The 13,397-nt window shown below is 46.9% G+C and overlaps 1 protein-coding gene across 7 annotated transcripts in view; it reads left to right on the top strand.

Annotated features, from left to right (window-relative positions):
• The first annotated feature begins 21 nt into the window (after positions 1 to 21).
• The window catches only part of ITFG2 (integrin alpha FG-GAP repeat containing 2), an 18,233-nt gene continuing 4,857 nt past the window's right edge, over positions 22 to 13,397 (top strand). For 3 of the 7 annotated variants that reach the window (XR_008429381.1, XR_008429382.1, XR_008429380.1), the window contains exons 1-12: positions 22 to 147; positions 1,416 to 1,511; positions 1,984 to 2,025; positions 2,862 to 3,039; positions 3,341 to 3,480; positions 3,894 to 4,042; positions 5,125 to 5,219; positions 6,991 to 7,041; positions 7,504 to 7,595; positions 8,101 to 8,218; positions 8,808 to 8,981; positions 9,131 to 10,110. Coding sequence is in view for 1 of the 7 variants with exons in the window: in XM_053935482.1 (XP_053791457.1) it covers positions 52 to 147; positions 1,416 to 1,511; positions 1,984 to 2,025; positions 2,862 to 3,039; positions 3,341 to 3,480; positions 3,894 to 4,042; positions 5,125 to 5,219; positions 6,991 to 7,041; positions 7,504 to 7,595; positions 8,101 to 8,218; positions 8,808 to 8,981; positions 9,131 to 9,273 (1,374 nt within the window). In the remaining 6 variants the exon portion in view is untranslated. Of the gene's footprint in view, positions 148 to 1,415; positions 1,512 to 1,983; positions 2,026 to 2,861; positions 3,040 to 3,340; positions 3,481 to 3,893; positions 4,043 to 5,124; positions 5,220 to 6,990; positions 7,042 to 7,503; positions 7,596 to 8,100; positions 8,219 to 8,807; positions 8,982 to 9,130; positions 13,268 to 13,397 lie in introns of those variants that run through there. The other 4 variants (XR_008429384.1, XR_008429383.1, XR_008429385.1 and 1 more) reach the window with 3 other exon arrangements.

Genomic DNA, 13,397 nt, shown 5'->3' with positions numbered 1-13,397 from the left:
ATTCCCGGCGCGCCTGCGCTCGGGCCCCGCGGAGCCCCCGCTGGCGCCGGGATGCGCTCCGTCAGCTACGTGCAGTGCGTGGCGCTGGACTTCGCCGGCAGCCTCTTCCCGCACGCCATCTGCCTGGGGGACGCCGACAACGACACGGTCCGAGCCAGGAGCCCGGGGTGGGGTGGGGCCGGGCTGGGGCAGCGGGCCCGGCTGGGGGAGCCCGCGGGGCCGCCTCGGAGATAGAGCCGGCACGGGGCTGGGGGGAAGCGGCGAGCGGCTGGTGCGGCCCCAGGGCTGGGGCTACTAGCCCCGGGGACACACACGGGGCTTGGCGGGCGCCCGGGCGGCGCCAGGGACGCGGGGCTTTGGACACCCCCCCCCCCCCCCCCCCCTCCCCAGGAGTTCTCCTGCAAAGGGAATGTTTGCTGGGCTGCAGCGGGTCAGGGCTTCCCTCGCCATTACACGTGCCCTGGCTGGTGCACAGCCAGAGGGGAGCTTAACATCTGCTTAATAGACACTCACCTGTCACAGCGGTGCGGATGTAGGAGTGCTCTGCAGGGCACAGCAGATCACAAACAGGGTAGAGCCAAGTCTCGGTTTCTCTTGACACGTGTGATGGATGGATGTGCATTGGGAGTGTTGCTGTGAGCCCCTGAAGTGGTTGGTTTTGATTTGTCTGTAACTAGGAAGAGGTTAGCTTAGCCAACTGCTGTTTCTCCTCAACAGTCAAGGTGTGTTACAGCCTTATCCTGGAAAGTGTCATGGCTAGCAATGCAGTAGATGATTAAAGAGATTTCCCTATAAAAAGCTTTTCTGTAGGGTAAGGTGTGCAGGGGGTTATGAAATGCACACCATTTAAATACACAGAAGCATGATGCAGGAGATGGGATAATGGGAGTTGGCTCATCAGCATGGGTAGTTGATGATTTTTAGAAATCTTCTTTAAAGAAATAATCACCATTCTGAAATCCCTTTACCCCTTCAGCAGTGAGATTGAACATCCTGTGTAAATCTGTCGAGTTCTTGCACTCTCTTCCTGGATGGTTATATTTTTGTCATTGTCATCATCTTCCTTAGGTGATTCAAGTCACTCTAGATTGAAGGATGGAAAATGTAGTAATGATGATTGTTTTAACATCCAAGCAGGATGTTAAAACAGTCAGTGACACAGCTCTGAAACAATAAGTGGAGAAGCAGTGGGTAATAGGATGTTGCTCTAAGGAGCCATTCCCCATCTCTTTTATTTGCAAGAATAAAATTAAGGCTTTTATATTTTCCCAGACCTTCCATTTTGATTCAAGATTGTATAACTCATTTTGTTTTGCTGCTTCTTCCCACAGAGTGATTTTTAGATATGAATTCTGAAATTTTTGCTGTTAATCTAATTGTGGATTTCTCCCTACTAACCCAATTTTCTTGTACAGCTGAATGAACTCGTGGTGGGAGACACCAGTGGAAAGCTCTATGTTTACAAGAATGATGATAGCAAGCCCTGGGCTGTGCGATCTTGCCAAGGAATGGTCAGTTCTTGACAAATTTTCTAAATGGTTGGGCCATTTCATGTATGTGCAGCCAGCTATCCTTGTCCTTTACCTAGGAATATGTAGGCTGGAAAGGAATGGCAGCCAGAACTGATTCTGATGTCTTTTGTGTAATTATTCAAGACCCCGCTTTTGCCTACAGTCCCTTGGGCTGGAAGCAATGAGCAAATTAATGGACAAACAGATTGGAAATTATTAATTGGACATTAATGCACAAACATAGAAACTGGGTTTCTGTCCCACCTTTACCCTGCCCTGTGTGCTGTGGGGTTTGCCCCAGGGCTCTGGCCAGTTGTGTTTCTGTCCCTTGGCTCTGCTGTCTTTGTCCTTCACAAGGCTGTTAGGAGTTCAAAAGATTCCTTATGGGAGAGGAGGGGGTAGGGCAGAGGTGTATCCCAGGGTGCTGGGTTGGCTTGCCTTTTCTCATGGATGGCCTTGTTTTCTTTTGCAGCTCACATGTGTCCGTGTGGGAGATGTGTGCAATAAAGGAAAGGTGAGAGGAGCCAAACTCTTCACAGCTGTGTCTGTAGGGCATGTGGGAGGTGTTCAGGAGATTAGGGTCATGTCATGTGCTGAGTGTGGAGGAGGACAGATTGTAGGTGCTGTCTCTCCAGGGTCTGCCTTTGCTCATAGAGTTTTAGCACCACTGTTTTTAAACTGTTCCTCTGTTTATATATAACTGGTATTTTTCTGTGAGCCTTATGTGGTTTTTAGAGAGCAAGGAAATCCATCCTATCTTCAGAGAACACTTTTGATTTCCATGTGCCCTTGTGAGAGCACCACAAGACTTTGGTGGTTTGAAGGTTACTCCATTTGCTCAGTGGCTTTTGCCTTTCTTGGGCTGATGTCTGCTGTGGGCCATGGTCCTTTTTCCACTTGGCTGTGTGCATTTAAGGTCATCTAAACAAGACTGAGACATGGAATAGTCTGGACTCCCAAGCAAATTCCACTGGGTCTACTATGACTCCTTTTGTTGGATTGCCGTTTCTGGGGGTTAAGCCAGGACCAATGAGTCCAAAGGTCCCAGTTCAGGCACCCTGCCCGAAATACTGTAGCTGTTTTTCCTCTAGTGGGGAGCAGAGCTGACGTGGGCATTGAGAAAGCCACACATTGTTTGAAGATTGCACACATATCTGCTTGATACTATAGTCTGACAAAGATGAAGGAGTTTGGACCCTGCCGTAGCAGAGAAGTTCATATGCTGGCCAAAAACCTCCTGTTCTCTCTGTAGCAGTCACTGATCTTGATCAATCTACCCTTGTGTCTTCCTTTGCCCTTCTGCAGTTTCTAAAAGAGGAAGAAACAAAAGGTCTTTCTCTTCTGTTACAGAATTTTGTGGTGGCTGTGAGTGCAGAAGGCTGGTTTCATCTTTTTGACCTGACTTCTCTGAATTCAAAACACCCAGATGCTTCAGGCCACCATGAGTTGGCAGGGGCAGAAGAGCAGAAGCCAGTGTTCAAGCAGCACATTCCTGCCAACACCAAGGTCATGCTCATCAATGACATTGGTGAGCCACAGAGCTGGTGTGGGAATGCAGGGTGAAGGAGTTTGTGTGTGAGGCAGTGGGAAGAGAAGGTGGGGGGGACATGCAGATGGAAATTACTGTCTTGCTGAAGCTGACACTCCAACAAACCACAGCCAAGTCATGGAAGGGAGAAACAAGAACTTCAGAATTTTTCTGAAGTGCAAGCTCTCATTATGGTTGGGGTCCTCAGGGATGCTAACTATAGAAACCAGCAGAGTGGTTTCTGCATTTTTGGGCTCTTAGGGCTTGAGAGAGTCCAGCTGTCTTTTGCTCTTCCCTGCAGATGGAGATGGAAAGTGTGAGTTGGTTGTGGGTTACACTGACAGGGTGGTCCGTGCCTTCCGCTGGGAGGACTCATCAGAGAATCCAGACCATGTCTCTGGGCAGTTGATCCTGTTGAAGAAATGGCTTCTAGAAGGTCAGGTAAGGAAAAAGGATGTTCAGAGCAGTACTTGTCATACAGTCTTCGAGAGGTGGCTTTTTCAAGAGAAGAAGCAGAGAATCTCAGTCCTATGAATAAAACAATTGTCATGTCGATCAATGACTTGAGAGGAGATTTGCCCAGTGATTTTTCTGTACAGCTGGTAGTTGGTCTGAGAAGCAGGTGCTCTTGCCCCATGGGACAGCATTAGTGGGAAGTACCAGTGTTGTTTTAAAGTGGCTTTTGGTAGGGAACCAACCTTTTACTGAACTTGGATGTTTTGCTTCCAGCTGAATTTGTTCAGCTGCTGCTCAGCTCTGTCAGAGGATTTGCCATATTCAAATTTAGTTGCAGGGAGCACTGTAAACCTTTTGGAGTTCTTGACTCTATCCATGTTTTCCCTCTGCCACTGTAGGTGGACAGCCTATCTGTGAACCCAGGCCCTGATGGGTCACCAGAGCTGATGGTGTCACAGCCAGGCTGTGGCTATGCCATCCTGCTGTGCACCTGGGACACGGAGCAGCGGGACACAGCCGCGGGAAGGGACGGATCTGCACCGAGCAGGTGAGGGTGTTCCTGCAGGGGTACATGAGCACATGCCACTGTGGATGCCTGTTAAAAGGGAGTGCCACCATGTCACTCTTGCAAAGCAAGGGGTCCTGTCACTGTCCTTGCTTCAGTGGCCTGCTGTGCTGCTGGCACCTCATCACTTAAGCCCACCTACACCCGAGCTTCCATGAACACTCTTTATGTCTCTGTCACAAAGATGATTACTGCTGCTTTCCTTGCATCCCACTCTCTTCTTGAATTGGGCAAGGAGAGTGGCAAAACCAACTCTCTGAGGGTTCCTCACTACTGGGAGCTAAGGTAGAGAAATGAGTGACCTAGATTTCCAGAGAAAGGTCATCAGATTGCAGGTTAGCAGCTGAGAGACTGGGCCAAACCAAATACATCTGAAGCCCAGCATAAGACTGGGCTCATTCTCTTGTTTTCTGCAGATGAGGCAATTAGAAGTTTTCCTAATGAGACTCCTGGCAGCCAGTGCTGTAAATCACAACCACAGCAACCAGGATGAGCAGTGAGGTGCTTATTACTGTCTTGGTGCTGGAAGGACTCTGGTGGGGAATTTGGGTGCTTCTGTGGTGTTCTGTGAGACTTCAAGGCAGACACAAAAAATTGCAGCAGGAGGGGACCTAGGCAAGTTTCCTTGATGTCTTAGAGAACTTAGTGGAATGGTACCTTGTTAGCCAGAAGCCAGGCCCAGATATAGTCTCTCACCAACCTGTTCAGTCTGGGCAGATATTTTGTGAGAGAAAAGCAGCCAGGCTTTTGTAACAGTCATGACAAAAATTGTCCTTTTATTTCTTCATTGGAATACAGGCCTTACTAACTTTTTTTTTTTTTTAGCTTCTTTTTTTTTTATGCATCAAATCATACTGGGTTTCTGTTTTTAAAAATTGCTACTTTTTTAATACCTGGGGTGGCATGCGTCTTCTTCCTTTACCATTAAAGAGCTCAGCCTGTTCACAAACTCTGTCACTGTCTGGATTTGTAGAACTTTGGAATATACTGCTCCTGAAATTGTTCTGAGATAGTCCCAGGTGTGGTTCCCTAACTTTTCTCTGTTGTCTTTTTCTTTTCCCCAGTGAGGCCCCTGTTCGAGATGTGATTCTACACCAAACATCTGGGCGGATTCACAACAAGAATGTCTCCACTCATCTGATTGGTAGCATTGCCCGAGGTGAGAGATCAGCAGCTTGGGGTCTCCAGCCCAGCAGTTGCCCCTGATGGTTTTTCAGCACAGAATGAAATCAGATTTCCTGTGGTGGAAAAAAAACTGAAAGGCTGCTGCAAGAACACAGGGATCTCAGTTTCTCTGAGCCAGCTCCCAGAGAAAGACAGTTGGATATTTCTATGTGAGCTTTTTATAGCCTTTGTCCTTCCCTAGGTAGCCCTTATCTTTCACTCAGCACAAGAGTTTTTCCGCAGCCTCTGCTGACCTGCATTTAGTTGGTTTGAATGGCTGCCATGCCATGCTCCTACAGATGTCCTTGATCCTTGCTTCTGCATGGCTGCAGCTTATGCCTCCTTCTTAATCCCTAGATGCATCTCTTCCTTCCCACAGCCTCATCTTCGTTCTTGCTTCTCAGCATTTGAATCTCAATTCCTGGTGGCTCTGTGCTGCTCCTCCTCCTCCTGTGCAGCCCCAACCTCTCCACAGCTGCTTCCATATTTAATCTGTATTATTGTCCTCTTTTTCCACTGTGTTGTGTTCATGTCTTGTATCTAAAATCTGCACAGCTGCCAGCTCCTCTCAGCCTTGACACACTACTCTTGTGTCCAAACTCTTTTTGCATGCTACCACTGCTTCCCTCCTGTAACTCCTTGTTCTCTGACCTGTGCCTGGTGCACCTGCTGGGCCCTCCTTTGGTACCTATGGAGAATAAGCTTCCACTCTCCTTTGGAGTGTGTGGGCATAATAGAAGGAAGAAAACTCCCAGCCGAGATCACTTTCTCTTGTATTGCTCTGCCCAAGTATTGCCTCCTGCAGCGGTGGCTGAGAATGATTCAGCCTGTCTAGTGTAATTAGAGGTTTTGGACAAGAGCAATCCACTGAACCCCACCCTCTTCCCATTCCTCAGAGGACCTTTCCTGCCCAGTTCCTAAGCTTGTTATGTTTTCAGCATCTCTGATGCTGCTGTGAGCAACATGGTCAACAGAGCATGAAATCAATTATTTCACTGCATATGAAGTCTTGCATCTATTGAGAGATGTCTCTGAAAAATGAAGGCACACAGAATAAGGGATGAAGAGCAGACTGTAAAAAATCCCATTGATGCTGGACCGTCAATAAAGGAACAGCTGAAGAGTGCCATGCTGACCAGTTTCCAAGGGGGGACACAGCAGATCTCTTGGATCAGAGCCTGTCTGGGTTCTTATCACTAGGTGCAGTTGAGCACCCAAGCAGCTGGCTTTGCTTTAGGCTGATCTGCAGAAACGGGGTTGTTTGCAGCCTGGGAGTGTGCAGGGGGTTGTAGCTTAGAGCTACAGTGTCTACAGGCACTGGAGATAGGCTCGGGTTGTGAACCGACTCTGGGGAAACTGCCTGCTTGCTCTCAGCTCTGCTGGCTTGCCCCTGACTGCCAGGTTTCCTGAGTTCCTCCTTGGGGAGCCAGTGCCTCTCTTACTTTGTTACTGGAAGGGTTAAATGCAGCTTTAGTTGAATACAGCTCCAGTCCTCGCTCTGAGAGTGTCATATTTTTAAAACTTGACCTTGCATGTCTTTTCTTTTTTTAGTAGCTAGGTAGAGAGTTTACTGAAGGGCTGAAACAGCCTGGTGGTCAGGGGACTCTCCTCTTCTGATTTAATTAGTGACATTTGTCACTGCTGTCCTGCACACAACTGGGCAAGGAAAGGAGGCAATTTGGATCTTTTTTATTGTTTTCAGAAGAGGGAGGGGATGATGTTTACAAAATGGCATAAACACCAGTAATTTTCTTTTGCCCTTACAGGCTCCAGTGAGAATAATGGCTCAGGTCTCTTTGCCCTCTGTACTCTGGATGGTAAGTCCTGCCACTGTCCTGGAGGAAGACCTGTGGGGCAGCCAAGGCCTGTCACTAATTCAAAGCAGAGATCCAGGGGCTCAGTGCTTTTGATTTTTAAAAGAAAGGGAAGCTGGGCTTCAGAAACCCTTCAAGGGTCAGGCAAGAGAGTTTGATTCCAAGACTCCTTCTGCTGACATATTTTATATGAAGGCACAGAGGGCACTGTGAGGATAGATGCTTGTTTATGTTCCACTCTCTCATGGCCAGTGCCCCCTACCCAGTACTGCCACAGTATATCTGGATTATAGGAGCCTGGTAGGTGGAGTCAAGTGTCCGGTATGGATTTAGCAGCCAAGTCCATACCTGTGCTATTAGCAGCTAGCTCTCAGCAACCCTGAGTGTTGAAGGAGTACGGCCTAGCATTAGCAAACATCTTGCTCTTTTATTGTTTTCAAAACAGTTGTTTGTTTCTTTCTTCAGGAACACTGAAACTGATGGAGGGAGCAGACAAGCTGCTCTGGTCTGTTCAGGTTGATCACCAGCTCTTTGCTCTGGAAAAGCTGGATGTTACAGTGAGTATCTGAGCAAGGCTGGGAGAGATGAAGACAAAAACTCAGCATGGCTTTGTGTATGTGAACTTAGGAAGGGCAGAAGGAGTATGACTCAGTTGGAAAAGGCTGGGATTATCTCAGGACGACACAGAGTATTCTGGCTGTAGCAGTACATTCTGCACTCAGGTCAGTCTACCCAGCTGCAAGAGGTTGAGCTGTGTCAGCCTGTTAGACCCAGCATCCATTCATCCATTCGTAAACTTTTGTCCCCGAGCTGTTCTTCAATCCTACTGCAAAGCTGAATGGTTTTGCTCTCTGCTAATACCCCGATTGTCTAAAAGTTCTTACAGTATGTAAGGATTGCCATATAGAAGAGAGATGAGCTCCAAGTGCAAAACATCTAGATGAGATGTCCAGAAGTGACATCTAGACATTAGTGTTGTGTCTCTGAACCAGCAAGAAAGATTGTTGACTGTCCTGGGAGTTGGTGATACCTGTGTAATATGCAGTCCTCTGGTTCCTGCAGGGCAATGGGCACGAGGAGGTGATTGCCTGTGCGTGGGATGGCCAGACATACATCATCGACCACAATCGGACTGTGGCCAGATTCCAAGCAGATGAGAATGTCAGTGCCTTCTGTGCAGGTGGGAAGCCTGACTGCAAAGCCAGCCCTCACAGCATTTTCCCCTCAAAGCTACTGCTCCCATCTAGGAGACCCAGAATCCTTTGTCTGCCTGCAGTGGGGAATAATTTCCCTGTGTGCATGTTGCAGAAGGCCCAGCTAGTCTTTCCTCTGGTGGCATCTGGGAAAACTAATGGTGAGAGAAAGTGATGCTGAGGCTTGTCTATGGTGGCTTGGGGTTTTTTTCTTGTCCCTTTGGACCACTGTCCAACAGTGGTCTCTTGTCCTCCACACTGCTTTTTTTAATTTGCAGACTTCTTAATTGTTCTTAAGTGGAGATAAGGAGTCCATGGAGCCAGTCTGAATTTTGGCTCTGCTCAATCCCTTCTCTCAGACCTGCAAGAAGCAGCTTGCAAATCCCCCAAGCTTCATGTGGTTCAGAGACAGCTTCTTGGATTGTCTCAAAGGGACTTTGTATACCCAGGCCCATATCTCTGCCCAGGTGCTTGTTGTTTTCTGTAACAGCTTGGTACCTCCTCGTGAAATGTCAATTATTTGCTTTCTCTTTCCTTTTGGAGGTAGTCAGATCTCCACACTTCTGCTTTCTGCAGGCCTCTATGCATGCAAAGAAGGGAGCAACAGTCCCTGCCTTGTTTATGTCAGCTTCAGCCAGAAGATCTACATCTACTGGGATGTGCAGCTGGAGAGAATGGAGTCCACCAACCTGTTGAAAATCCTGGATGGTGACCCAGAGTTTGAAAGTCTCCTGGAGCAGCTGGATATAGGTGAGTTCAGAAAGAGTGGAGGATGTACAAAAAGAAAGAGAGGATGAGATGGCAGATGATGTGCTGGAAACCAGAGTATTTCTTGAGGAAGAGGCTTTCACACTGCCTGGTGAGAATGCCTAACAACCGGTTTTCTCTCTTTTCCTTAGACAAAAACGATGTTTCTGCTGTCAGAAACTTGATTCACAAAACACTCTATTTTCCTGAGAAATACCATCTCAGCAGCCCCTCGCAGGATCCTGCTGGAACAGATTCTTCTGCCCACTGCAGTGGCATCCAGGATCCCCTGTAACAAGAAGGCTGACATCTTTAATGCCAGCAGAAGCTCTTCTGCAGTCGGAATTGGGCATCTGATGAAGATGACTATTCTTTCCCTATCTGGTGGAAACTTGCAAACAGGAAAGGGTCTACAGGCTGGGAAGGGATGTTCTTGGATATAAGTTTGTCTGTATGTGGCAGGATGGTTTGCCTTTACATGAGGCAGCTACAAGAACAGAAAGGGCCAAGGATCCTGCACGTAGGCCTTCTGTTGCCAGTTTCCGTATTCCTCGCTAACTAAAGTGCTCCACTGGTCACTGTGAAGGAGCAGTGAGGTCACAGATGGAGAGAACAGCTAAGCCAAGTCTCCATTTTGACCTATTCTTACAAGTACTTCAGTGAATACTTTTCAGTTCTTAGCAGGATCACAGTGCAGGAATTGGAGATGGAGGAACTGAAGGTGCAGGCATGGGCCGTCTCTACCACTTAGCTGTATTTAAAGTAGAGCCATGCATTGTTTGTCTTTGCTTTGCTGCCGCTCTTCTACCAAGCAGTTTCTCACAAATTGCCTGTTCTGAGTAGCTGGAGACATGCACAACTTGCACTAATAAGGTGTGGAGAGATAGCAGCTCCAGCAAACCCAGCTCTAGTCAAGAGTCGTTGCTTGTCTCCATCTTCTTGGGCAGGGTGATCCCAGAGAAGACTGTGACTTAACAAGGCAGCTGTGAAGCAGTCAGTAAGACCAGTCTGACTTAACTGTGGATCTGTGGTGCTATGAGAGCTTGGCCATCCCACAATAAGCAGTGGAAATGCCACTCTTGTGTCTTGTTGTGGAGAGCGTCATGCTTTGAGTCCTGCAGAACTGAAAGAGGTGGGCTGGAAGTGATGTTCCACGGGCTGGCATGAGGAGTCTGGTAAAGGGGAGCTCATTTGCAAAAGCCCAGGCAAGAACCTTTCCACATGCTGTTGTTACTGTGCTTTTCCCTCTCTTAGCTTGTCTCTTTCCTAACTCAGCTTGTTAGGAAAGGGGCAGCATGCTTACCTGCTGGCTTGCATTGATTATCCCCTCTCACTTGTGTGATGTTTTATTGGACACATGTGATGGATGAAGCTGTCCCCTTTGCCCTTCCAGCAGCCTGAGTCACAGCAAATACAATTCATTGACCTGGAGCAAGTGGCAGCATTTAAAGATCCTGCAGGCAGTTGAAAACCTGCTGTGCTTTACTCTGCAAAATACCCAAGGGCAGCCCTAACTGGGAGAAAATGCTTTGTATACAGAAAAGGAGTGTCTTGCCCTTGGGTGAAAGTGACTATTGCTGAAGCAGCCCTGTGTGGTAGAAGGGCAGGATCTTTATATAATAAGCCTTAGCTGTTCTTTGCAGTTTCCCTCTGTAGATTTATGTAAGCTTTTCAGAGGACAGTGCTGTCCTCTGCCTTTGGTAGCAGTGGAAGTTGGAGCTTGGAGCAATGAAATGGTGTGACCTGCTCTGTACCTGCTAGCTTGCTTCTCAGGCCACTGTATCTTCTGACTCTCTAACTGCAGTAGAAGTTTCTCTCCATTTTAATGGCCTTGCTGAGAAGCATTTTTAAATGTTCTCCTAAGTGCTTGTGTAAAACTGGACCCTTCAGGCAGGACCTTTCAAGTAATAAAAAAGCTTATTAACAGTGGTGTTGAGAGCAGCAAGGCTGGAGTCTGTGAGCTGTGGAGAGCTAATACCACAGGGACCATTTACTCGTGGGCTAAAGCAAAGAGTTTGTCTTGAAGCTATTCGGACCTAGACTGTAACCTCAACATTGTCAGCTCTTGTGACACTGAGATGTGCAGCCACCCATCCCAACAGGAATCATCACCATTGCTTCTGGCAAATAGGGCCTGGCAGGGAAACAGGATGGCCTACACTTGTAACAGAACAACTAAGTGCTGTCTGTCCATGCCAAATATAAACCTTTATTAGCAACACCAAATATAAACCTTTATTAGCAGCACAAGCACAAGGGGTGTACAAACGGGTGCATATGGCTGGAACTGTTTTATGCAAAACAAACTTTGCTGTGCAGGTTGAATGATTTCCAAGAAAGGAAGGTCAAACTGTTGGACTGTTAATTGTTGAGAAAGAATGGGAAATGGTTGCTGAGGAAGAGATGACATTTTTCTAAGAGCCATCTTTAAAAGAAAATAGGGCAAAAGCCTTGCAAATATTGTGCACCCCAACCCTCTTTTGCTGGCCTGAGGATAAAATTGCTGTGCAAGCCCAGGCAATGCACACTATGAAAAGCAGAGGTGAGAAAATACAGACTCTACAAAAACATCTGTTCCCCAAAACTTTTCAGCTCTTAAAAACCATTGGAGAGGAAAAATACTAACATTTGAGGGCTTTCCCTGACAGTTTTATATTGCATGCAGCACATAATAACTTGCAGATGCATTTTGCTCCTGTGCCTCTTGTGCACAAGACAAAATGAAAAGTGTCTACAGAAGAATTAACTGAACATCTGTACCATTCCTTGGCCAAAAGATGGCTTTCCTTAGTTTTTCCTGCCTTGAACTCCTAAGTGCCAAATGCTTCTTGAAGTCTGTTATTCAGGCTACTTCCACTGGCAACAGTTTTTCTGTGAAGTGTCCATCTTCTCAGGAAATGAGCCACTTAAGGCCCTGTCTCTGGAGCGATGGAGTTACATTTTACTTTCTTTGTAACTAATTGTCTCTTTGTCCTTGCCAGCCAACACAAGCCACAGAGTTGGAATTAGAAGTGGTTCCTTCCCACACAGCAGAAAATGTTTGCTGTATCCTACTCTAGCAGATTGGCAAAACTTGCTGGTGCTGGGAAACTTTTCAACAGGGCAGCATTTGCAGGACACCTTTGTATGTCCCAGTGCCAGCACACAGCAAGTGAGGAGTCTGACAGTATTCTCAGGCACTGGGGGTATTTGCAGATAAATGATTCATGGCTTTGGTTCTGATGCTCAATTTGCTAGCAAAACAATAAAGGGAGAGGGTTGCCTTATTTTCCTGAGACGTAATAAACCTGCTCTCCATCCCTGCCCTCATTTTTATGATCTTTCTGCTATAATTTAGTTATTTCTATAACTCTTCAGGTGTATCCTGGCATGTGCCAGTGGAGTCTCTTGAAAAGAGGATTGAATGCAAATGTACGTATGTGGTTCAATGGTCTTCAATGCCATAGCTCACCTGCTGGGAGTGAAAGAAGGAGCAAGCCTCTGGGAATATGGATCCTGCAGCTCCCATTCTGTTCAAAACCAAGTGACCCCAAGCTCCTGGAAGTGGTCCTGATTATGGCTTTGGCAGAGTGCATGTTCTCAGGAAGGACAGAAGTCCTTCTCCTCACCCTGAGTGTATTGCACACTGTTCCAGAGATTTGCCATGGCAGGTGTTTCCCCGCAGACTTTGCCACAACTGCTGTGCCCACTCTATTAGAAAGCAGCCCTGATAGGAGCTGAGCACCAAGGTGGTTCAGAGAGATTATCCCTAAAATAATAACATTCCATTTTTTTGTATTGAAGGGAAAGGCCTCATCATGAGGAAGCCAGTGTTGGACACGTGCCGAATGTGCAATGTCCTGCTCTGAGCTGGCAGTTTGTACTGAACTTCTGCTTTCTGTATGAAAGTGTTAGCATTTTTTGATCTTCAGTGAAAAAGACCTTTAGATTATTCCTTTGTTCCCTTTATCTCCCAGAAGCAATAGAGATGACTGGAATTGGGAGTAGGGAAGTATATCTGTATAATAGGCTTTTTCCAAGAGAAACTACAATTAAGACAGTCTTCAGCCTTGCAAGCCCACTCAAAAATTACTCACTGTGCTTCCCAGTATTGGAAGACGTAAAAATTACCATGTTTGTAGATGGGAGTTGTGTTGGCTTCTTTTAGATGTTATAAGTCCTATTTTACAATCACATATTAAAGCCAAGACTTCCTTCTTTCACAATGGAGGCTGTGCTTCCGATGTAATGACATTTGGAGAAAGGAAAATGTTTGTGGGCTAGAATTCAGAATACACATGTCAAATGCAGTAACAGTGTGTTGTTTTATGCCAAGTAACTTGGGGAGATGAAAACCCACCAGGGGCTATGTTGGTGAGGAAAGCAGGTACTGACCCTGCAGGATTAGACTGTGATTTAGTGAGTGGGTTGAAATGAGGT

The sequence above is a fragment of the Vidua chalybeata genome, chromosome 2 (assembly GCF_026979565.1).
Source record: "Vidua chalybeata isolate OUT-0048 chromosome 2, bVidCha1 merged haplotype, whole genome shotgun sequence".
NCBI lineage: Eukaryota > Metazoa > Chordata > Aves > Passeriformes > Viduidae > Vidua > Vidua chalybeata.
The sequence above is the reverse complement of the archived record's forward strand: the minus strand, read 5'-3'. Positions and strand labels throughout refer to the sequence as shown.